The 26,497-nt window shown below is 36.6% G+C and overlaps 1 protein-coding gene across 19 annotated transcripts in view; it reads right to left on the bottom strand.

Moving 5' to 3' along the window:
• CEP112 (centrosomal protein 112) overlaps positions 1-26,497 on the bottom strand; it is a 420,211-nt gene that overhangs the window by 379,106 nt on the left and 14,608 nt on the right. For all 19 annotated transcript variants that reach the window (XM_082441876.1, XM_082441874.1, XM_082441872.1 and 16 more), the window contains one exon: positions 2,067-2,157. In XM_082441876.1, coding sequence (XP_082298002.1) covers positions 2,067-2,157 — 91 coding nt within the window. The remainder of the gene's footprint in view (positions 1-2,066; positions 2,158-26,497) is intronic.

The raw sequence follows: 26,497 nt of genomic DNA, 5'->3' as shown, positions 1-26,497 counted from the left end.
TATTTTAAAAAATAATCCAGACTCTTCTCTTTAAGTTCTTTCACAAAAAGTTTTAATTGTGGTATACCACAGTAGCTTTAAAGGTAGGTAGGGGAACACTTGGAAAAATGAATTATTTACTCTCGTTAAAATTAGTTAACAGGGAAGTTTGTATTGCTGTCCAAGAAGCTCTTTGTTCTTAAATTAATTCTCATTCATACACTGTACATAAAGAAAAATAAGCTTTGGATTCACATCATGAAAACATAATTATTTATTATGAAAAAGTAATTCTTTACTTCTTAAAAAAATTAAGGGACTTCCCTGGTGGCGCAGTGGTTAAGAATCTGCCTGCCAATGCAGGGGACACGGGTGTAGCCCTGGTCCAGGAAGATCCCACATGTCGCGGAGCAACTAAGCCCATGTGCTACAACTACTGAGCCTGCGCTCTAGGGCCTGTGAGCCACAACTACTGAGCCTGCGCACCTAGAGCCCGTACTCTGTAGCAAGAGAAGCCACCACAATGAGAAGCTTGCGCATCGCAACGAAGAGTAGCCCCTGCTTGCCACAACTAGAGAAAGCCCGCGCACAGCAACGAAGACCCAACACACAAAAATAAATAAGTAAAAATAAATAAATGTATAAAAAAATAAAATAAAATTCCATGCTCTTTTCCCTCCCATATAATTTATTATATTACAAACTTATCAAACCTGATTAAAATTATAATTAACTGAGGAGCACCAAAGACCTGTACCCAGAAATGGACAATGATCTGAAAGCCCTAAAAACTTAGAAAGGTAAGTCTGTGTAAAATAATAATGTATATCCTACAGTACAGCCAAAATATTTTATTTTATTTAAATTTAAATTTAATTTGTTGGTATAGCATTTTCATGCTTTTAGAAAACCTCACTACTAACAAATAAATCTATTTATCTATGGTCATTTAAATTATCTGAAGTGATGAAAAATACATTTAAATGTTCTTCAGACACAGAGAACAAATGTATGGACACCAAGGGGGGAAAGCCGCGGGGTTGTGGGGTGGTGGTGTGCTGAATTGGGCGATTGGGATTGACATGTATACACTGATATGTATAAAACTGATGACTAATAAGAACCTGCTGTATAAAAAAATAAATTAAATTAAATTAAAAATTAAAAAAAAAATGTTCTTCATATTTTACTGAATCCCCAGATTTCTATTGAACAAAATGTTGGGTTTATTATATACACTATATTAAAATTCATTATTGCCTCTACTATTGGTCCCTTGCTTTTTGAATGTTTGTGTGTGTGTGTGTGAATGAGAATGTCTTTTAAAATGTACCTCCCTTATTTATTTTGAGTAAATATAATGATTGATAATAAATTCACAAATATCTAAAATGTGCTGCTCTTTATATTAAGATATTTATGAAAGTTCCAAACTGGAACTCTCCATCACTGGAGAAAATGGAAGGAGTTATGTTCAGAGCAAATATGCTAAAACAGTCATGTATCACATACGACTTGCTTGTAACTAAAAGTCTCATCACCCAAGACAAGCAGAGTTATGCTGTAGGAAGCAGGCAGAGTCCTTCTCTTTATCAAGCTGACTGGAATGCTCATTAGCTCCACGGTCAAACCAAATCTATGTTAAGTAGTTAAATGCAAGAGAAGTATTCATATTTCAAGATAGGAACAGTTCACCTTCATCAGGAAGGCAGTGTTCCCTACTTCACTACAAACTAATCCCAATTTCTTAACTTTATGACCATTGTGTGTCTAATCATTTTTAGATATATACTGAGTAAAAGGGGAAAAATAACTAAAAAACAAACCTTTTCAAAGTTATTCTTCAATGCACAGGAAAAATGATAGACTGATTAACACGATGCCTCAGAATCTTTGAGAAAGCAGAAGGAACGCTATGGAATAGACCAAATACACCACTTTCTTTGAAACCAGGATATTCACCAAAACCTTCAGACTTTATTGTTTGTAAGTAATCGTTGGAATTTAATATGAAACTAAAAATATGTGGAGATATTTTAAAACAAGAAGCAAACAAACAAAAAAACCAAAGTAGAATCTGATCTTACACAACTCTTTGGGGTAATAATCTGTCCATCTTCTCTGTAGGTTGGACTCATAGACTGTGATCTGGTTTGGAGCTTTGCAATGCATTGTTCCCTATTAAGAGATCAAAACAGTCACAATCAGAATTGGGGGAATTCAGAGGACACAGGGGTATTCAAATCTAGGATTACAATTTTTTTTTTCTTTTGGAAATGAGATGACTGTTTATATTAACAATGACGTTTCAATAGCAAAGAAAAAAGAATACGAATAATAACCACTTGCATTTATTAAACTATAAATAAAATGTCACCTAAATGCCACATGCTTGCTTACAAACAAATGCTACTGTGAAGTGGGACTGTAATAAACCACATGTATCTCCCCTTTTCCTAAGTGTAGGAAGAGAAAAATTGAAGCATACATTCTCAGAGAAGATAATTGTTTTAAAAGGTTAGCAAGTTTTGTTGGATTCATGTTTCACATCATGATGAAGTCTTAAAATATATGAAATAACAAAACTTTCACATAGCTGAAAGTCTGAATTAATTTGAAGCCATCTCAGAAACCACAGATAAAGTCCTAAATTTAAAAATATGCCGTGTTAATTTAGGTAAAACATGATAAGTACAGCATAAATAGGAAAATAGTTTAAGCTTCCAGATGAATTAGAACAAAAAGATTTTTCTCCAATATAAAATATAGTACAAAAAAATGCCATTCTCAATATTCTACTTTAGCCTAGAGTCTCCCATATATTTTTTTCTTTTTTAAAAAAGAGCTCTATTGAGGTATAACTGACATACAAAGAACTGAACATATTTAATGTGTGCAATTTGATGAGTTTGAACATAACGCAAACACCTGTGATACCATCACCACAATCAAGGTAACAGACATATCCAATACTTCCCAGAGTTTCCCTGTGACCCTCTGTTTTTGTTTTTGTTTTTGTTTTGTTGTAAGAACACTTAATATGAGGTCTATCCTTTTAACAAATTTTGAAGAGCACAATACTACATTGTTAACTAGGCACTATGCTGAAGATATGGAAACAACCCAAGTATCCATCAACAGAGAAATGGATAGAGCAAAAGTGGTATACGCATACAATGTGATATTGTTAACTCTTTAACTGAATTATGTGGATGGCACTTGGTGCAATCATCTTCCTGTACTGCCATATTTTTATATTACCAGGGATAATGGATAAATTACTTTAACCATTATCCTAGGGAATCTAGTTTCCTAAGAAAATATTTGACTTCCCTTCATGTCCACTTCTCTCCCATATATTTCTATTCGAGCTACTTCAATGAAAGTTCCATGATTACAAATATCTATTCTCTGAATGGTTACTTCAAGAGACACAAAATGAAAACTAACCATTATTTAATGAATTAAAGCCACAGACTTTCAACCACTAGACATATTAGGATTTCCTTCACAAGTTGTGGGTCATACTAAGTATGCTCAAAAGACAGAACAGTAGCTCTAAAAGACAAGATTAAAATTAATGTGTTTTTTGGTAGTTAACACTGACAGAATAACATTCCTTAGACTAGTTACTAAGTAATTTAGAATGTCTGAAAGTTATTTTAAAGAGAGCTGTGGATTTTTTTTATACCCCTACTCAGTAGTCCAGATATCCAAATACTTAAAAATAAATGAGAAAAGGAGATAAAGTAATATTTTGAGAATAATCTCATCAGCCAGTGTGCTTGAGCTGATATAAAGCATTTAAAACTTAGTATGTGGGAAGAGACACCCTGATATATCATACTAAGTAGTGGCCTGTTCTTCTTTAAGAATAGATTAAACAATCATAAAAAGAGCGATATTTAAAAATTGAAAACTGCTTAAATATTAAAAGTAATTCTTCTCATAGAAAATATTAATAAAAAAGAGGACTGAAACATTTATCTATTTATTACACAGGGTGCATACATAAAACAACACATCCTTTTAAGTCACATGTAGCTGTCTTCTGTACCGATCTACCTCTTTCCCTTCACAGTAAATTTTCAAAATAAGTTACTGAATCTATGTCCTATCCTGCCATGTCCTTTCCAATCAACTACAATCTGACTTCCACTCATCCTGAAAGTGCTGTAAGTAAAGTCAGCATTGATCTCCTAGGCGCCCAAGCAAATGAGCCGTGATCTGTTCTTACCCTGGCTGCTCTCACTAAAACATTAGGGGTGGTGCTTTAAAGATGCCACATTTACTGGCTCCATAGAACCATTCTTTCCCGGTTCCTATCTGGTCCTTTAGAAATCTCCTTCACAGCTTTTTCACTAGCTTTTCTTTCTCTACCCATCTCGTACATGCTATAATCCCTGGGGTTCTGTGTCTAACCATATTTATTTTCCTTTTATGTGCTTTCCCTGGTCAATCCAATATACTATTAGTTTTTCAAATAATAAGGAGAAGCTCTGATTACCAATCTACATCTCCAGCCCAAACTGCTCTCTTGGCCTCCAACCCCATTGCAAATACAAACTGAATAGCCCTACCTCCAATTCAACATGCCCAAAACTAAATTCATTCTATTTCCCCTGAAACATGCTCCAGTGCAGGCCAAGTAAAGCAGAGGCATTGCCGAAGTCAGCTTCTTGTGAAGGCAGTTGAGCCAACTAAAGAAGGAGGTCAGTATCATTGCTAAAATCCAGCTGGCACAAGAAGCACAGGACATTAAGCACAGAAGTTTCATCTCTTGCCACTGATAATGACTCCAGCTGGAAACACAATTAACTGGAACTCTAAGGAGGTACAAAGACGGCTCAAATTCACAGTGACGGGGCTGGAGGTCAGGGTGAACAGGGAGACAGAGAGTAGGGGGCAAAGCTTAACCCTGTGTTATCCTTTAGGAAGAACAGCAGGTGCTGCCTGCCACAGAGAATAAATAGCAAGTCATGGAGCTTATAAAGACAGCCTACAGTTGGTACGGGGGACACAATTACAGCGAGGTCAGGATTACGGAGCTTTTGCCAGTGAGGAGGAGGGACTGCGGCTCAGTTCACGTGTGGGTGTCAAGCTAGCCCAGAAAGCAGGGTCTCAGTGTATGAGTAAGATTCCCTGACGTGCAAGTGCCTCTTTCCTCCTCTTGAGGAGTAAAACTAGAGGAAATATAAGTTTTTCCCTTTCGCTTTTTCCTAAAGCTAAAATATTTCAACGGCAATCCAGAAACATTCTCACAGCATCTTTGCTGATTCCAAATACTACAGAGACACAGACTTGTCACTGTAAAAATAAAGAGATAAGTAATGAGACATATAATAAGCTTTAAAAGCCTAAAAAAAGACTGACTGAATTTCTTCCTGCAAAAGAAACTTATATATATATATGGAAAATTTCTAAAATGTCTTTTTACTTTGTGTCCTCAATGTGACTCAAGTAGACATTTCAGATATAAAAAGGAAATAAACAATCTGTGATCATAAAAATGTGCTTAAAAATGAAAAACATGATTACCAAATTTTAAAACCACAATGTAAGAAGAGAATGGCAGATAAAATATAGCATAAAATCAAATCAGCGAACTAGAAAACTACTTCAAGAAATATTCTGAGAACACACAAAAAAATTAAGGGATGAATATAATAAATAAAAATTCAACAGATAAGGAAGATAAATTCAAAATCTCTCACATCAAAATAATATGAATTCCAGAAGGCATAAATAAAACAGAAACTGGGAAAACAATAATTAAAGAAATAGTAGTGACAATGCCAGTCAAGACTACATGGGAGAAAAACCTAAAGGAATAACCTAGAACATCTCTTTTAGCTTGGACAAAAATGCAATGCCCAAAACAACCCCCAAAAATGTAACGTCATGCTATTGTCAAAAAGACCACAAATAAATGTTGGTGAGGATGTGGAAAAAAGGAAAACCTAGCACCCTGTTAGTGGGTATGTAAATTGGTGGAGCCACTGTGGAAAACAGTAAGGACGGTCCTCAAAAAAACTAAAAATAGAACTACCATATGATCCAGCAATTCCACTCCTGGGTATATATGCAGAGAAAATGAAAACACTAATTCAAAAAGATACATGCACCCCAATGTTCACAGCAGCACTATTCACAGTAGCCAAGACATGGAAGCAACCTAGGTGTCCATCAACAGATGAATGGATGAAGGTGTGGTACATATATACAATGGAATACTACTCAGCTGTAAAAAAGAATAAAATTTTGCCCTTTGCAACAACATGGATGGACCTAAAATGTATTATGTTAAGTGAAATAAGTCAGACAGAGAAAGGCAAACACTGAATGTTATCATTTATATGTGAAATCTAAAAAATAAAGCAAACAAATATAACAAAACAGAAGCAGACTCACAAGCTAATTGTTACCAGTAGCGAGACGGGTAGGGGGAGGGACAAGATAGGAGGAGGGGATTAAGAGGTACAAACTACTCTGTATAAAATAAATAAGATACAAGGATATGTTGTACAGCACAGGGAATACAGCCAATATTTTATAATAACTTTAAATGCAATATAATCTATAAAAATACCGAATCACTAGTTGTATGCCTGAAACTAATATAATATCGTAAATCAACTATACTTTAATTTTAAAAAATGTAATGTCATAAAAAGGACAGGAACTGAAGGTCTGCCAGGCTCTGGTTTCAGAGACAGCTAGAAAGAGCAGGAAGTATGACTCTGGACAAGTAGGAGAGAATCAAAGTTCCTCTAAGTAGAAGGACAAAGTCAAACTCATCAAGAAACCAGAAGCAGGGATGGAGTTCCTTGTTCTTGAGAAGAAGCTGAAAATCAGTGCTGGTGACCACTTCAGAAAGCTCTGGCTTATAAGAAGCTTTGTGCCTGGGAAAGGCAAGGAACAGAGACATGGCCTCAAAGCCAAGGAACTAAACTCGTCGTATGAAAGGACAGAGTTCAAAGTGAAAAGAGGGGGACTTCCATGGTGGCACAGTGGTTAAGAATCCGCCTGCCAATGCAGGGGACACGGGTTTGATCCCTGGTCCGGGAAGATCCCACACGCCACGGAGCAACTAAGCCCGTGTGCCACAACTACTGAGCCCGCGTGCTACAAACACTGAGCCCATGCTCCACAACAAGAGAAGCCACCGAAATGAGTAGCCCCCACTCGCCGAAACTAGAGAAAGCCCGCGTGCAGCAATGAAGACCCAATGCAACCAAAAATCATTTTTAAAAAATAAATTAAAAAAAAAAAAAAGTAAAAAGAGGCATTTGGTTCCCCAAACTCCTATAAACAGGAGGCAGGCTGAGAAAACTACTCAGCTTAAAACAAATCATTGCTTCTGTTAAAAAGAAAAAGAAAAAGATAATTCAGAAGGAAAAGTCAAGAACCCAAAAGACAGAGCAGAGAACCACGAAGAACACTTCCAGGAAGCAGCACTAAGCCCTAATCAAGAAACTGGCAACCAACACCTGCTAGATTTCAGAATTTCTATAGAACTGTCATTGGTTTGTGTCTCCCATTTTCCCTGTTTTTTAAATGCGAATTCTCCAGTGCCTCTCTCACCACTGGGAGAGGGGGAGGGTATGTTGGGGGCAGTGGTCGGGGGAGATAACTTACAACTTTAGTTCACAGTTGTTTAGAATGGAAGAAGCCACACCAGGAAAGTCTCACCTACACCTAGATATGATCTTTTATTAGGTTTATTGAGGTATAATTTATATACTGTAAAGCCATACCCATTTAAAATGTAGAGTTTTGACAAATGTATATACCTCTGTAATCAGTACAATGAAGATACAGATTCTTTCCATCACACCCAGAAGTTCTCTTGGCCTCCTTGGCAATCAATCTACTCCCTCCCACAAACCCAGGCAACCTGCATTTTGCAGAATCTCTTATATACGGAATCAAACAGAATGCACTTTTTATGCCTGGCTCCTCTCACTAAGGAAGAGAGATTTAGCCATGTTGTTGCATGTATCAAAAGTTCATTTCTTTTTATTGATTAGAAGTATTCCATTATATGCATGAACCTTAATTTCCTTTTTGATTCATGTACTGATGGACACTTGTCTCCACATTTGGCTATTATGAATAAAGCTGCTATGGACATTCGAGAATTTATGTGGACATACATTTTCATTTCTCTTGACATGTAGGAATAGAATTGTGAGGTCATACGGTAAATTATCTAAAACTTTGTAAGAAACTGGTAAACTGTTTTCCAAAGTGGTGGTGCCACTTTATATTTCCATTAACACTGTATGAGACTTCCAGTTTCATCTCATTGTCACTATACTTGGTTTTGTCTTTATCATTTTAGCCACTCTAATGGGTGTATAGTGGTATCACATTGTGCTTTATAATTTTCATTTCCCTGATAAAGGATGATGTTGTCCATCTTTTCATGTGTGTACATTAGCCATTTATTTATATATACATTTAGTGAAGTGTCTGTAAAATCTTTTGCACATTAATTGGGTTGTTGTCTACTTTTCCTTGAGTCGCACATATTCTAGACACAAGTCATTTATCAGATATATGTATTTAGAATATTTTCTCTATATGCGGGGAGCACCATCTATCCATGATATAATACCCTTTGTATATTTTCTGGATACAATATGCTAATTAAGAATTTTAAAATCTATATTCATGCAGGAATATTGGTATGTAGTTTTACATTCTGGTAATGTCTGTCTTCTTTTGAAAACAAAGTAATACAGACTTACCAACGTGAGTTGGGAAGCATTCCCTCTTTCTCTATTTCCTGAAAAAAATTCATGTAGGATGATATCATTTCTTCCATAAAAGCCTGATAGAATTCACCAAGGAAGCCATCTGGGCTTGCAGATTTCTTTATAGGAAGGTAGTTAATTATAAAATAAATTTCTTTGGTAACTATAGGGATACTCAGATTCCCCATTTCTTCTTGTCTTTTAAGGAATTCTTCTATTTCATCCAAATTTTCACTGATACAAAGTTGTTTATAATAGCCTCATTATATTCTTTTTTTTTTTTTTTTTGGCCATGCCATGTGGCTTGCAGGATCTTAATTCCCTGACCAGGGATCGAACCCAGGCCCCTGGCAGTGAAAGTGAGGAGTCCTAACCACTGGACCACGAGGGAATTCCCACCTCATCATATTCTGAATGTCTGTAGGATCTGTGTGGAGCCTCCTCTTTCATTCATTCCTGACATTGCTAATTTGTGTTTTCTCTCCCATTTTTAAATTTTTAACTGTGGTAAAATGCATGGAACATAAAATTTACCATCTTAACCACTTTTAAGTGTTAAGAGTGGTTGGAAGTACAATCACAGTGTTGTGCAACCACCATCACCATCCATCTCTAGAGTTTTTCCACCTTCCCAAGACTGAAACACTCTACCTATTAAACAATACCTTCCCTTTCTCCTCTCCCCTCAGCCCCTGGCAAACACCATTCCACTTTCTGCCTCTATGAATTTATACTTCATATAAGTGGAATCATACAGTATTTTTCATTTTGTGACTGGCTTATCTGCCTTAGCGTAATATCTTCAAGGTTCACCCATGTTGTAACATGTGTCAGAATTTCCTTCCTTTTTAAGGCTCAATAATATTCCATTGTATTATATGCCACATTTTTATGCATTCACCCATTGATGGACACCTGGGATGCTTCCATCTTTTGGCTACTGAAAATAATGATGCTATGTACAAGGGTATACAAATATCTGTTCGGGTCCCTGTTTTCAATTATTTTGGATATATACACGGAAGTGGGATTTCTGTATGATACAGTAATTTTTTTTTAATTTTTTTGATGAGCTGCTGATGGTGTTCAACCACAGCTACACTATTTTACATTCCCACCAACTGTACACAGGAGTCCAACTTCTCCACATCCTTGCCAAACACTTATTTTGTTTGTTTGATAGTAGCCGTCCTAATAGATGGTATCTCATTATGGTTTTGACTTACATTTCCAGAATGATTACTCATCATTTTTTTGGAGAAATGTCTATTCAAGTCCTTTGTCCACTTTTTAATCAGGTTGTTTGTTTTTGTTGTTGTTGAATTTTGGGGTTCTTCACATACTCTGGATATTAACCCTTTTTCAGGTAGGTGATTTGCAAATATTTTCTCCCATTCCACGGGTTGCCTTTTCACTCTGCTGATTGCGTCCTTTGATGCACAAAAGTTTTTAATTTTGACATGGTCCAATTTACCTACAGCTTTTTTTGGTTGTTGCTTGTGCTTTTGGTATCATATCCAATAAATCAATGCCAAATCCATCATCATGAAGCTTTCCCCCGATATTTTCTTTTAAGAGTTCTGTAGTTGTAGCTTTTACCTTTAGGTATTTGTATCCATTCTGCGTTAATTTTTATATATAGTAAAAAGTAAGAGTCCAACTTCATTCTTTTGCATGTGAATATCCAGTTTTGCCACACCATTTGTTGAAAAGACTGTCCTTTTCGTATTGAATGGTCTTGGCGCCCCTGTCAAAAATCATTTGACCATATATGCAAGGGCTTATCTCTGGGCTCTCTATTCTAATCTATTAGTCTCTATGTCTGTCTTTATGCCAGTACCAGACTTTTTTATTAATTTATCCAATCATTTATTTGTTCATTCATTCATATTCATTTAACAAATAACTGAGTTATTAACTGTGCTCCATGGTACAGTGACAGGTCTTAGGAATGTAATTGGGAGCAAGACAGAGTCTCTCTCCTCAAGGAGCTTTGTGAAGAGGAACCGCAGACTGATATCAGAACAGACTACACCCCTTCTATAGTTTGTTAAAGATCATTCCCAACAGTCTTTGCATCATCTTCATAAAACATGAAGTCATAAGGGGAAAAAAACGCTTTATTGATTGCTACCTAGAGGTACCTAAGTACCGTGGCCTCTATATCATTATTACTGACAAATTGTGGTGCCTCCCTTACCAAATTTGGTCAGTGTATTATGTGTTAACGGGCACACTCACATTTACAGTGGTGTCTGTCCTTTGTATAGAGGTTGGTTTGGGTACATTTCCTCTTTGTTTCAACACATACCGAGTACAAAGAACATCTAGAATCTCCATAGGTGTGTGTGGACTTGTATATATTTTTGGTGCTCTCTCCAAGTATTTTTAGCATCCCAGTGTAGCCAAGCAAGAAACTTATTTAATTCAAAAACTGCTAGTTATTTTTTATTTAAAATGCAAAAAAAAATATGTTCTTTCATTACAAAAGGTAAATAAAACTGGCAACAGATCTAGCTTCCCACGTTTCCCAGCACAAACACCAAACGTGAAAGTGAACTGTAGGGTTGCGTACAGTTCTCTCTTTCCTTCATGTGTCTTAGACTAGCATCAGCATTGACTGTCCTGCAAAATAGCCTTGTTTCCCAGAAACAGGAAGACTACTATACCTGGGTTGGGAAATCTATCCTTGCCAGATCCAAAATAATAATGATAGAAAAGTAGATTAAAAATATTTACATGGTTGTAACATTTCTGATGGGTTTTTTTCAACTCTAGCAATTTTATAGCCACTTTTTACCTCTTCTTCTTTCCACACCTCTTTAATCTCTATTATGAGGTGCTAGCTACTAGAAGGGAGGTAAGATTAAAACTGCACACTGGTGCAGAAAGCTCACTCTATCCTTTGAGGATAGCACGACACTGTTTAGATTACGTGGCACTGTAGGAAGTTTTGAAATTAGAAAATGTTAGAATTCCAGTTTTGCTTTTCTTTTCCAAGACTGTTTTAGCTATTCAGTGTCACTTGAGATTCCATATGACTTTTAGGAAGTATTTTTCCTTTTCTGAAAAGAAAAAAAAAAGCCACTGGAATTTTGATAGGGATTGTATTGGGTTGGCCAAAACGTTCATTCGGGTTTCCCATGTTACCCAACCCAATATTATTCAATATATCACTTTGGGTTGTATTGTACATCTTAACAATATTAAGTCTTCCAATCCACGAACACATGTCTTTCCATTTACTGGTGTCTTTTTAAATTCCTCTCAACAATATTTTGTAGTGTTTTTAGTGTACAAGTCCTTGGTTAAGTTTATTCCTAAGTATTTTATTCTTTTTGACACTGTTGTAAATGGAACTGTCTTCTTAATTTCCTTTTCAGATTGTCCACTGTTAGTGTATAAGATTGTGACTGATTTTAATTTGTTGGTTTTGTATCCTGCTACTTTGTTGAATTTATTAGTTCTAATAGTTTTTTGTGGAATATTTAGTTTTCTGTATATAAGATCATATCATTTGTGAACAGAGATCATTTATTTTTCTTCTTTCTTTTCAATTTCGATGACTTTTCCTTTTCTTGCCTCACTGCTCTGGTTAGGACTTCCAGTACTGTGTTGAATAGAAGTGATGAGAGTGGGCATCCCTGTCTTATTACTGCTCTTAAAGGTAAAACTTTTGCTTTCACTCTTAAGTATGCTGTTAGCTGTGGGCTTTTCATATACGGCCTTTATTATTTTGAGGTAGTTCCCTTCTATTCGTAGTTTGTCAAGTATTTTTATCATGAAAGGGTGTTAAATTTTGTCACATGCTTTTTCTGCATCAATTGAGATGACCACGTGTTTCTTTTCCATCATTCTGTTAATGTGTACTATAATGATTGTTTCATTTGTCAAATTTTCCTTGCATTCCAGGAATATATCCCACTTTGTCATGGTGTATAACCCTTTTAATGTGCTGTTGGATTGTTTGCTAGTATTTTTTTCAGGGTTTTTTCATCAATATTCATCAGGAATATTAGTTTGTAGTTTTCTTTTCTTGTAGTGTCTTTGTCTGGCTTTGGTATCACGGTAATGCTGGCCTCATACCATGAATCTGGAAGTATTCCCTCTTCTTCAATTTTGGAAGGGTTTAAGGAGGATTGGTGTTAACTATTCTTTAAATGTTTGATAGATTTCACCAGTGAAGCTATCTGGTCCTAGGCTTTTCTTTGTTGGAAGGTTTTTGAATACTGCTTCAATCTCCTTACTAGTTATAGGTCTGTTCTAGAAATAGAAATAGATTTTCTATTTCTTCATGATTCAGTCTTGGTAGACTGTGTCTCTAGGAAATTATCCACTTCATCTAGGTTACCCAATGTGTTGGTTTACAACTGCTCATTGTACTCACTTATAATCCTTTTTATTTCTGTAAAATCAGTTTAATATCTCTTCTTTCATGTCTGATTTCAGTTGTCTTTTTTTCCTAGTGGTTTCCATGATTTTCTCTAATGTTTTCCTATTTTATTTCCTTTCTTCTACTAGCTTCAGAGTTTGTTCTTTTCTTAGTTCCTTAAGATGTAAATTTAGGTTGTTGATGTCAGATTTTTCTTTTTTAATGTAAGATTTTACAACTATAAATTCCCCTCATAGCACTGCTTTCACTGCATCCCATAAATTTTGGTATGCTGTGTTTTCATTTGTCTCAAGATATTTTCTGATTTCCCTCTTCTTTTTTGACTTCTTGACTATGATGTGTTATTTAATTTCCACATATTTATGAATTTTCCAGTTTTACTATTGATTCCTAGTTTCCCTACATTTTGATCAGAAAAGATACTCTGTATGATTTCAATCTTTTAAAATATATTGAAACTGGTTTTGTGGACTATCAAATGGTTTTATCCTGGAGAATATTCCATGTGCACTTGAGAAAAATGTATTCTATTGCTGTTGGATGGAATGCTCTCTATATATCAGTTTGGTCAAATTGGTCTGCAGTGTTGTTCAAGTCCTCTGTTTCTTTATGATCTCCTGATTGTTCTAACCATCACTGAATGTGTGGTACTGAAGTTTTCTTACCACTACTGTAGAGCTATTTCTCCCTCCATTCTGTTGATGTTTGATTCATATATTTAAGACTTCTGATGTTTGGTGCATGTATGTTTATAACTGTTATATCTTCTTGGTCCACTGACCCTTTTATCATTATATAAGTTCATTCTTTGTCTCTTGTAACAGATTATTACTTAATCTATTTCTTATAATACAAATCCACTCCTGCCCTCTTTTGGTTACTATTTGCATGGAATATCTTTTCCATCCTTTCACTTTCAACTTGGATGTGTCCTTAGAGCTAAAGTGAGTCCCTATGCTCAACATCACTAATTATTAGCATATAGTTGGATATCATTTTATTCAACTGCCTTTGTAATCCTATAAAAAATTAAAAGTGGAGTTATAAACCAGAATTACCATTCTACAGGTTTTTATATTTGCCAATGTATTTCTTTCTTTTTATTTCATGAGTCTAACTAGAATTTATCAATTTTATTTAACTTTAAAAAAAAACCAATGTTTGCCTCCATTGACTTTATTGTTTTCCTTTATTGTTTCCTGTTGCATTGATTTCCACTCTTATCTATTTTATTTCCTTCATTCTGCTTACATTGGATTCACTCAGCTCTTATTCTTCCATCTTCCAAAGGGAGAAGCTGTGACCACTGATTTTGGATTTTTCTTCTTTTCTAACACAAGCATTAAAAACTAAATTTCCCTCCAAGCTGCATCTCATAAATTTTGATATGTTGTATTTTCTTTATCATTTGGTTCAAAATTTCTATAAACCCTTGTGATTTCTTTCGTGACAAATAGGTTATTTAGAAGTCAGTTTTTTAAATTTATAAACGTTTGACGGCTTTTCTGGATGTACTATAATTGTTTCTTTCTTATTAAATTCCGATGAGATCAGAAAACATGCTCTGTGTGACGTCCATCCTTTGAGACCAACTGTATTTCTTTTACAACCCAGATATGACTTATCTGGATGAACATACCATGTGCACTTGAAGAATGTGTAATCTGCACTTATTGGATGGGGTATTTCTTAGATGTCAACTAGGTTGAGGTAGCTCAGAGTATTGTTCAAATCTTCTATATCCTTGCTGATTCTTTGGTCATGTTGCTCCATAATTCCTAAGAAAGGGATGTTAAAATCTGCAACAGTAGCTGCAGATTTGCCTATTTCTCTCTTTAGCTCTTGTTACTTTTTGCTACACGTATTTTTTTTAAAAACAGATCTTTATTGGAGTATAATTGCTTCACAATACTGTGTTAGTTTCTGTTGTACAACAAAGTAAATCAGCCATATGCATACATATATCCCCATAGCTCCTCCCTCTTGCATCTCCCTCCCACCTTCCCTATCCCACACTTCTAGGTCATCGCAAAGCACCGAGCTGATCTCCCTGTGCTATGCTGCGGCTTCCCACTAGCTAACTATTTTACATTTGGTAGTGTATATATGTCGATGCTGCTCTTACTTCGTCCCAGCTTCCCCCTCCCCCTGCCATGTCCTCATGTTCATTCTCTATGTCTATGTCTTTATTCCTGCCCTGTCACTAGGTTCATCAGTACCATTTTTTTTTTTAGATTCCATATATATGTGTTAGCATACGGTATTTGTTTGTCTCTTTCTGACTTACTTCACTCTGTACGACAGACTCTAGGTCCACCCACCTCACTACAAATAACTCAATTTCGTTTCTTTTTATGGCTGAGTAATATTCCATTATATATATGTGCCACATCTTCTTTATCCATTCATCTGTCGATGGACATTTAGGTTGCTTCCATGTCCTGGCTATTGTAAATAGTGCTGAAATGAACATTGTGGTACATGTCTCTTTCTGAATTATGGTTTTCTCAAGATATAAGCCCAGTAGTGGGATTGCTGGGTCATATGATAGTTCTATTTTTAACGGAGCTGGAGGAATCAGGCTCCCCAACTTCAGACTATACTACAAAGCTACAGTAATCAAGACCGTATGGTACTAGCACAAAAACAGAAATACAGATCAATGGAACAGGATAGAAAGCCCAGAGATAAGCCGACTCACATATGGGCACCTAATTTACGACAAAGGAGGTGAGAACATACAAAGGAGAAAAGACAGTGTCTTCAATAAGTGGTGCTGGGAAAACTGGACAGCTACATGTAAAAGAATGAAATTAGAACACTACCTAACACCATACACAAATATAAACTCAAAATGGATTAAAGACCTAAATATAAGACCAGATACTACAAAACTCTTAGAGGAAAACAAAGGAAAAGCATTCTTTGACATAAACCACAGCAAGATCTTTTTTGACCCACCTCCTAGAGTAATGGAAATAAAAATAAAAATAAACAAATGGAACCTAATAAAACTTCAAACGTTTTGCACAGCAAAGGAAACCATAAACAAGACGAAAAGACAACCCTCAGAATGGGAGAAAATATTTGCAAATGAAACAACGGACAAAGGATTAATCTCCAAAATATACAAGCAACTCATGGAGCTCAATATCAAAAAAACAAACAATCCAGTTAAAAAATGGGCGGAAAACCTAAATAGACATTTCACCAAGGAAGACATACAGACGGCCAAGAGGCACATGAAAAGATGCTCAACATCACTAATTATTAGAGAAATGCAAATCAAAACTACAATGAGGTATCACCTCACACTGGTCAGAATGGCCATCATCAAAAAATCTAGAAACAATAAATTCTGGAAAGGGTGTGGTGAAAAGGGAACCCTCCTGTACTGTTGGTAGGAATGTAAATTGATACAACCACTATGGAGAACAGTATGGAGGTTCCTTTGCTACATGTATTTGTGAAGCTCTATTATTTGATGCATACACACTTATAACTGTTATGTCATGCTTATGAATTGACCCCTATATCATTACAAAATGATTCTATTCATCTCTGGTAATTCTCCTTGTCTTAAAGTCTATTTTATCTGATATTTAATATGGCCATTCCAGCTTTCTTATGTTTGTTGTTCCCATTACACATCTCTTTACATCCTTTTAGTTTTAATTTACTTGTCCTTGTATGTAATGTATGTATCTTACAGACAACACACAGTTTGTTCGTGCTTTTTTATCCAATCTAACAACTGCTGCCTTTAGATTAGAGTGTTGAGTCCATTTACATTTAACATAATCACTGATATGGTTCTACTTAGTCTGCCATTTTGCTATTGGTTTTACATTTGTCCCATCTTTCTTTGTTCCTGTTCTTTCTCCCCTACCTCCTTTGACTATTGTGTTCATTGTGTTCAGTGTTCATTGACTATTTCATTGTATTCCATTTTAATCCCTCTAGTTATATTTCTTTCTAGCTATATGCCTTTCTATTATGTTTTTAGTACTTGTTCGAGGTATGTGCTAGGCTAGCAGTCCCCAACCTTTTTGGCACCAGGGACCGGTTTTGTGGAGGGCAATTTTTCCATGGACAGCAGGGTGGAGGGGAATGGTTCAGGTGGTAATGTGACCAATGCGGAGCAGCAGATGAAGTTTCGCTCGCTTGTCCGCCACTCACCTCCTGCTGTGCGGCCCAGGTCCTAACAGGCTGCGGACCGTTACCAGTCCGTAGCCTGGGGGTTGGGGACCCCTGTGCTAGGCAATATCTAATATGCCTCCCAGTTATCCCCACATCCCTTGTGTAATGCCCTTTTCTTGAGTGTGGACTGAACCTAGTGACTTACTTCTAATAACCAGAATCTGGCAAAAGTGATGGATTATCACTTCGAAAACTACCTTACGAAAAGACTCTGGCTTCCATCTTGCTTACTTCCTCTGATGGAAGCCAGCTGCCTTATTGTGGGCTGTCCTACAGAGAAGTCCAGAAGCAAGTAACTGGATGAGGCCTCTGGATGACAGCCATAGAAGACTGAGGGCCCCAAACCAAGAGCCCACATATAACTGAATCCTATTAAACATATAAGTGAGAACAGAAATGGATTATTCCCTCAATTAAACCTTCAACTGAGACCACAGTCTCAGCCAATACTTTGATTTCAGCTTTATAAGAGAACCTGAGCCAGAAAACTCAGCTATGCTCATGAAATAAATGTTTGTTGTTTTAAGCTGCTAAGATTTGGAATAATTTGTTACACAGCAATAGATAACTAATAATGATTTGGGTACATGGAAGTGAGGTGCTGCCTAAAAATTCGCAAGTGTCTTTTGAACCAGGTAGTGGTCAGAGTCTAGAAGGATTTTCAGTAGTGTGCCAGAGAAATACAAAATTGACTTTAACAGGCTGTTAGTAGAAATCTGGAATTTGAGGACATTGCCAGCAAGGGCTCAAAAGGAAGTGAGAAATCCTTTTTATACAGTGGTAGAAAGCCACACCATCATCTTCAATAACACGAAAAATAGAAAACATGCCTAATGAATTGGGTGGGTGCTATAGCTAAGTAGATTTCCAAGCAAAGTATGTCTTGCTGCTTACAGTAAAATGCAAGAGGAGAGTAATAAGTTAAGTGAAGGACAATTAAAGAAAAAGGAACTGGGGCTTCATGGTTTTAAAAATTCTTAGTCTCTCCAGAAGGCAAAATATGAGCAATTAAGAAATGGCACCCAAGCTAAGTTTGCGCACTGCCTAGAGATTAAGCCAACAGTATACATCAAAAAACCTTTTGTTAAGATCAAAAAGATCAGGGCTTCCCTGGTGGCACAGTGGTTAAGAATCAGCCTGCCAATGCAGGGGGCATGGGTTCGAACCCTGGTCCAGGAAGATCCCACATGCCGCAGAGCAACTAAGCCCGTGCGCCACAACTACTGAGCCTGCACTCTACAGTCCGCGAGCCACAACTACTGAAGCCTGTGCACCTAGAGCCCGTGCTCCGCAACAAGAGAAGCCACCGCAACGAGAAGCCCGTGCACTGCAACGAAGAGTAACCCCAGCTCGCCGCAACTAGAGAAAGCCCTCACGCAGCAACGAAGACCCAACGCAGCCAAAAATAAAATAAATAAATTTATTTTAAAAAAAAAAAGATCAAAAAGATCAAAGGTGGTACATCAGAGTACATTCACACATAAAGACCTTTAAAAAGATTAAGGGTGTGCATCTCAAACAACAGGGCTTCTGAAAAACTTAAGGACACTGTCCTTCAATCTTCTGAGAAGTAACCCAACCTAAAAAGAGATTAGTATATGTGGCTTTTGTCTAATGGAGTGAACACACATAGGATTCATAGGAGGTCTACAAAGGTTTTGAGAAAATTATATCAGCAAAATCACTGCCCTTGGACTGAAAGGGACAGAGTACAAAATGAAAAGGGATCATTGGACACCCAAAATTCTTCTGGAAGGAAGCAGACTAAGAAAACTACTCACCTGCAAACACAAACTACCCAACCGCAAACACATACTATTTTTCATGAAAAAGAAAGGATAACTCAGAAAATGGAATCAAAAACCTAGTGGGAGGAGCCAGGAGACATGGAGTATTATACCCAGATCTTGAGCCCTAATTAAGGAACTTCCAAAATTTGCCCAACTGAATTTCAGAATTGCTATGGACTTCTTTGTACCTCCTATTATTCTCCTTTTTAGAAATGTCTATAGTAATTATTGTATGTTGGGCGTGTGGGGAGCAGCTAACTATTGGAATAGACATTTCTCCGAAGAAGAGACACAAATGGCCAGTGAGCATGTGAAAAGATGCTCAGCATCATTAGTCGTTAGGAAAAATGTGAGTTAAAACCACAATGTGATACCACTAACATGCTCATTACAATGGCCAAAATCTAAAACACAGAAAATACCAAGAGTTGAGGATGTGAAGAAACTGGAACACTCACATTGCTAATGGGGATGTAAAATGGTACTATTTTGGAAAATGGTTTGATTCCCTAAAAAAGTTAAAAATACACTTACCACACAACCCACTGCTGGATATCTACACAAAAGAAATGAAAAACACATGTCCAAACAAAAAAACGTATATGAATGTCCATAGCAGCATGATTCAGAATAATTAAAAACTGGTAACAATCCAAATATCTATTAACTAGTCAGTGGATAAACAAATGTAATATATTCATCAATGAAATACCATTCAGGAATAAAAAGGAATGAATTACTGACACATGCCACATGAACTTCAAAAACAATAACCAGATGCATAAGACTACATAATTCATGATTCCACTCATATGAAACTTCTAGAAAAGGCAAAACTATAGTGACAGAGAGCAGAGCATTGCTTGCCTGGGGCTTGGAGTAATTCCATATTATAAAGATATTAATTCTTCCCAAATTGATCTACAGACTCAATGCATTCTCAATCAAAATCTCAACAGGGGCGTGTGTGTGTGTTATTAAAACTGGCAAGATAATTCTACAATTTATATGGGAATGCAAAGGACCAAAAAGAGTCAAGGCAGTCTTAAAGAAGAAGAAACCTGGAAGGCATGCACTACACTACCAAAAATCAAGACTTATTTTAAAGCCACAGTAACTAAGGCAGTGTAGTATTAGTACACAGACAAAGAGACCATCGGAGGAGACAAGGGTCCAGAAACCCACACAAGTAAGATTTTCTGGTTTACAATAATGGTGTCAACTATAGTAGTGGGGAAAAATAGCTTTTTTAAATGATACTGGGTCAAATGGCTATCATTTATCCACAGGAGGGGTGGGGGGATGACCCCTACATCACTTCATACATAAGAATCAACTCCAGATATAGCACATATCCAAATGAGAAAGGTAAAATTAGGAAGCTTCTAGAAGGTATCCCCATGATATTGAGACAGGCAAGGTAAGAAATCTTAAAAACAGGACACATGCAAAAAAGAATATCAGAGATGACTGACTAAAAATAATATTATAATTAAATATTGTTCAACAGAACATACCAGTGAATGTGGGAGAAGACATTTGCCATACATGTATCAAAGAATTTGTTTCCAGAATATATAAAGAGTTGCAAAAAATCAATGGAGAAAAGACTGACAAACCATTTTTATTAAAATGGTAACAAACAGGAACTTCACAAAAGAAGATACCCAAATGGTCAACAAGCATAGAAAAGTGTGCTCAATATCATTAGTCATGAGGGAAAATGCAAATTAAAACTCACATCCACCAGCCTAGAATTGCTAAAGCTAAGAGAAACTGACCAACCAAGTACTGGTAAAGATGAGGAGCCACAGACTTTGAAAGCCTTACTGGTGGAAATGTAAACTGCTATAACCATTTTGGAAAACTCTTTGGCAGTATCTACCGTAATTACACTTCCAAGTCAACACAGTATACATATGTGCACTAAGACGTGTGAAAGAATGTTCACAGGATTATTTGTAATAGCTAAAAGCTGGGAAAGCCCCAAACATCCAACAATGGCAGAATGGACATAAAAACGTGATATATTCACACAGTAATAAAATAAAAAGAAAAATCCATTGCTAAATGCAACAACACGGATCAATCTCACTACATAATGTTGAACAGAAGAAGCTGGAAAAAAGTGAAACCAAAAACTAATCTATGTTGATATAATGCAGAATAGTGGTCACCTTTTTATGAACCAAAAACTAATCTATGTTGATATAATGCAGAATAGTGGTCACCTTTTGCGGGGACGATAAATGATTGGGAGGGAGCGAGAGAGAGGTTTCTGGAGAGCTGGTCATGTTCTCTATCTTGATCTAAGCAAAGAAATGATCAACACAAAATGCAGAGCGCTGGCCTTTCAGGACAAGGGGGAGGAGGCAAGGCCGAAGGTCTCCTGGAGTAGTGATGTGCTATTTCTTGGCTGGGTTAGCAGCGTAGGGATGTTTATTTTCTAACTGCTCTTTAAACTGTGCCTGTCATTTTCATACACTTTTTACATATATGCTATGCTTCACAGAGGTAAAACTTCTTAAGAGTAATACAACTACTGCCTTATAAATCAGAAAACTAAAATGAGAACTAACTTTAGATTTCACATCTTTGCATTCATCTGAGCAGCAAGTAATACTGTTATATACCATCTGCAGAATAGTTTTCTTACGGTATTGCTAAATATCAATGAAACAAAAATAATTAGCAACAATTAATACCGCAGTAAAGTATCAAATAACACGGAAAGTAAGAAAATGAAAGTAACTTCCACGGATCCACAACATATTTATTTTAATATTTCAAAGGGAACTTTATTAGGAATAAAAAGAAAAACAAAACTAAATTTTAAATAAATGAGAAGCTTGACAAAACCAAAAAATGACCAGAGATTCATAAACATTTTAAGACTTCATATTTTTCCCCATTTCCTACTTTAAAATAACACATTTGATTTTAAAATTAAAAACCAGCTTTAAAAGTCACTCATTTAAATCAACGTTTATTAATATATCTCTGGTTTAATAGTATCAACACTCGAGAGTATTTTAATTCCCTTTAAGTTTTACAACACACATAAGCTTACTGTCATCCTTTTTTGTTTAAAAGAACAATCAGAACTAAACTGTTCAATATTATGATCTCACAAAAAGACACTTGCTTGTGAAACAAAGAGATACTTATTACAAAGCCCCACTCATTAAAAAATTTTAAAAAGGAAGAAGTGACTAAATTTGTCAAAAATCTGACTCAATGAAAAAAAAAAAAGTCTAAAAGAAATGCAAGGCCATTATTTTCAAAGCTATTCCATCTCAGTTACAAACTGTTGTCACTAGGCCGTGCCTTGGTACATACCTAAGAATGATATTTAATTAGCACATCACTGTTGAAAATTAATGAGCAGCTAAGTGGTCCCATGAGTGTGTGAGACATACTGTTCTATTGAGGACCCTAAGAGACACTTCCCACCCCTTGTTTATGAAGCAGTCTTACCCCTAGAGCTCAAGGTTAAACGTCTACCTAACAAGTGTCCATTCCAGCAAAAAGACCAAGTTAATCCTATTTGTTCCTCACTAAACGTTCTCTCCAAACACAATGATGAAAAAGACTGACTTTTCTTTCATTAATTTAAGAAAAATGATTAATTTTTCTTTCTTCCAAAAAGACTTGTTGGGGAGAGGTCCTCTTAAACCTTAGACTGACCAACAGGAAGCTACTAGATACTGATCACGGGCGATCCTCACCAAAGAAGGGAGATACCCACGAAGTGCAGTAAGCACACAGCACAGGTCTCTCCCGGGGGCAGAGGCAGTTTAGATGCACCAACACTCACCTCCCACTTCCCACCTAGACAGCAGCTCTCCACCTGGCAGGAAGACCCAGGACTAGAACTCCAAGCCCCACTTGATAGCCCCTAATCACATATGGCTACTTGAACTAATTAAAACCCAAAATTCAATTCCTCAGCCACAGAAGCCACACTGCAAGTGCTCAGCAGTCACATGTGAATAGTGCCTGCGATACTGGACAGCACAGCTGCAGAACATTCCCACCACTGCGGGGTGTTCTATCATACTGCTGCAGAATATACGTAGCATACGTATGGAATGAAGATACGTAATGTACTACTGCAGAATGTATCTTTGCCTAATCAACAGGGCAATTCTTAAATAAAATGAATGTACTTTTTGTGAATAATATTTAAGGATGTTTTACTACGTGTAACCCTAACCATAATTATTTATGCCAATGGACATAAAGAATCCCTAGGAAGGAAAGGTAATGATAAGCTCCCCCATAAATTCATCCAACAATTTAGAAGCAGGAGCTATTTATAGGGCAGTGCCATTTACATATAGAAATGGAGTTTAACAAATTTAAAAGATTCTATCTACTATAGTTGTTTGAGTATACAGACTAAAAATTAAATCAATATTTTTAAAGTGAAAAATGTTTTTTCACACAGATCAACATACTCAACCATAAGTACATTTTTTCATTATACTTGGTCACCATCTGCTGGCGATGTTCTTAAACTGCACCAGCACATGAAACGCGGGCTGTACTGGGAGACATTTTTAAAGGACACAGTCTCAGCTCTTCGCCACAATGCATTCCTGGAAAACCACATCATAAAGAGGCTCATTGTAAAGCAAATCATATTTTCCACAAGGGCAGGACTATAATTAGATTCTTCATGCCAAACTAAAATCTGGCATCAACCCATGGAAAGATCTCATTAAAGCAAGATGCAGAAATTATAGTCCTCTATACTCATTTAAAATAGGATAATTATTCTCCAAGTCCTTTCTTAAAGGTATGAACATATTTGTTATTTGAAGGACACAACATAAATCAAAAGATAAAACTTTAATTTATATAAAGTTAACCTAAATCTAATATGGTAAAAGTAATATATAATAAATAATAATTCTGCTTGCATGCTCCTAGAATTCTTAAGCAATCTGGATGATGACCTTTATAAAGTGGCATCTGAGGAAATGTAAACAACTGCTGCCTTCTTTTTCAGCAGTGAAGTCCTCTAAAATAAGCAGCATTGTCTCTCCTCCACCGTGAAGCAGTGTTTAAAGGTCGGCATTGATTCCACATCTCTCCTCTTTGCTTTCTCCTAACTCATAACTCTTAACCAAAGTTTCCAGTAGAAATAATAAGGGGTATTACATCATTCTTTTTCATCTTCCCCTACCCAGAACCTAACTACACTCTGGTGATAAGCTACCAGACCACATCACACTTGACTGAAAAGTTATAAAAATAATTACAAGCCATTAAAAAGAAGCTTCAAAACATTTTTCACAGTACAGGAGGACAAGAATAAAACCTATTATCTTTGTGTCTGTCTTTGTGATAATGCACAGAAAAAAGCACACAGAGATGACAAGAACTGAAGTCTAACATCACTTAGGCAGCTTCTAACACACGCTGTGATAAAATGTTTAAAAACAGGGCCAGCCACACTGTGTTCCCTCTATCCTGGAAAAGGGGGCTTGCTGAGTTATCTAAATAAAGACTGATTCAAAGCCTCTTTTATTTTATTTTTACTTTATTTATATTTTTATTTCTTTGGCCGGGCTGTGTGGCTTTCGAGATCTTAGTTTCCTGACCAGGGGTTGAACCCGGGGCCCCGGCAGTGGACGCACTGAGTCCTAACCACCGAACCACCAAGGAACTCCCAAAAGCCTCTTCTAAAATACTATTACCTCTCTTTATTCTGAGAGTGTGCAGGATTCATACTTACAATCAGAACTTTTCTGCATAGCCATTAATTTCTTTCTCTCAGGAACACAGAATGACTTTTAGGAACTGAAAATAATTAATGACCAATGGATCTTAAGACAATACCCTTTGGGAAGATTAGATAACGAGAGAAGCAAAAGAGCAGTCACTCTAACAAGCAAGCCCCTGTGTGGCCTGTTAAAGTAACCATCCCCGCACCACTGATGATGGCGTCAGCAACAGCCAGCACTTTGACAGGTCCCGTGTCAGCGGCTCGACGTGCAGTATTCACTTCACCCACACGACTCTGACGCCAGTACTACCCCCATCTCCATCTTACAGGTGACGAAACTGGGGTTTAGAGAAAGTAAGTAACTTGCCTGAGGACACATGGTTGCCAAGTGTCAGAAGTGATATTTGAGCAAAGGCAAACTGCCTCATTTCAACTCAACCTAGAAATAACCAAGAACAAAGGTATAGTCGCCCAAGACTGCTAACACAGCTCAAGTGGAGAAAAAATGGATTATAGTGAAGTTTCCACATTTGCTGCATAAAGTACTCATGCCTACATGGAACACCAGAAAGAATATGGGGTCTGGAATCACAAAGACCTAGATTCCAATACTGAATCCATCACTGGGAAAGTTTATTGACCTTACTGAAGCTGTTACCTCATCAATAAATACAAAGGGCAATTTTGCCAACCTCACAGAATTACAGAGAGGATGAAATCAGATAACTTACAAAAGATTTCTAGAAGAGTATTTAGCATACAGTAGGTGCTCCATAAACGTACAACTTGCCTCACTTGGTTCCTATTTTAACGAACCAGAAATACAAGTGAAATCCACAAACATTGAGATTATTTATTGGGAAAATTTCATTCTTATGTTTAAATCTGTATATTTGCTATATATGGTTAGATTTATTAATGTGCATCACTATTGTAAATAGTGTGTATGCCCAAGCATTTTAATAAGATAGTATTTTGGAACGCAACTTGACACTATCAAAAAACGTGTGATTATTAAAAATAACAGAGACACGTGTCCAAAAAGTTTTGAACTTTTCACACCAGATTACTCCCACTCCCTAAAGGTAAAACAGTTTCGTACGTGGCACCCAGAAATATTCCATGCAGGCGTACCCATACGTATCCATAAATCCTCTTTAAAATACACACACACACACACACACACACACACACACACACGAATGGAAGCTTACTACACTTTCATGTACTTCTTTTGAACTTTATATACCTTAGAGATCATTCCACACTAGCCCATATATTTTTGTTACCATTGCACAAGACGCTGAACCTACAACTAATCCCACCAACAGCTCGCCCATTAAATGTTTTCCTGTGCCCAGCCACGGCATCAGTAATAGCCCCCCCACACACAGGCGCATGACGATACATGGACCAGGATGCCAACTAAGGCGTTCTCTATAACACTAAAGAATCAAAAGCAACGAGACGGGTAAGGTACAGTAAACCTACGCTACGGATTATTACCTGTGATGAAAAAGATTACACAGGTTACATGACACAGGATTAAGACACAGTTAAGTGGCAAAAGAACACTACATGTAGTACAAGCCAACTTACAATTTTTAATTACATACGCGTGGGTATGTGTGTACTATGGAAT

Source organism: Balaenoptera physalus (genome assembly GCF_965194825.1).
Source record: "Balaenoptera physalus genome assembly, chromosome: 20".
In the NCBI taxonomy this organism is placed as follows: domain Eukaryota; kingdom Metazoa; phylum Chordata; class Mammalia; order Artiodactyla; family Balaenopteridae; genus Balaenoptera; species Balaenoptera physalus.
Note: the sequence above shows the minus strand (reverse complement) of the source record. Positions and strands in the feature narration are given on the sequence as shown.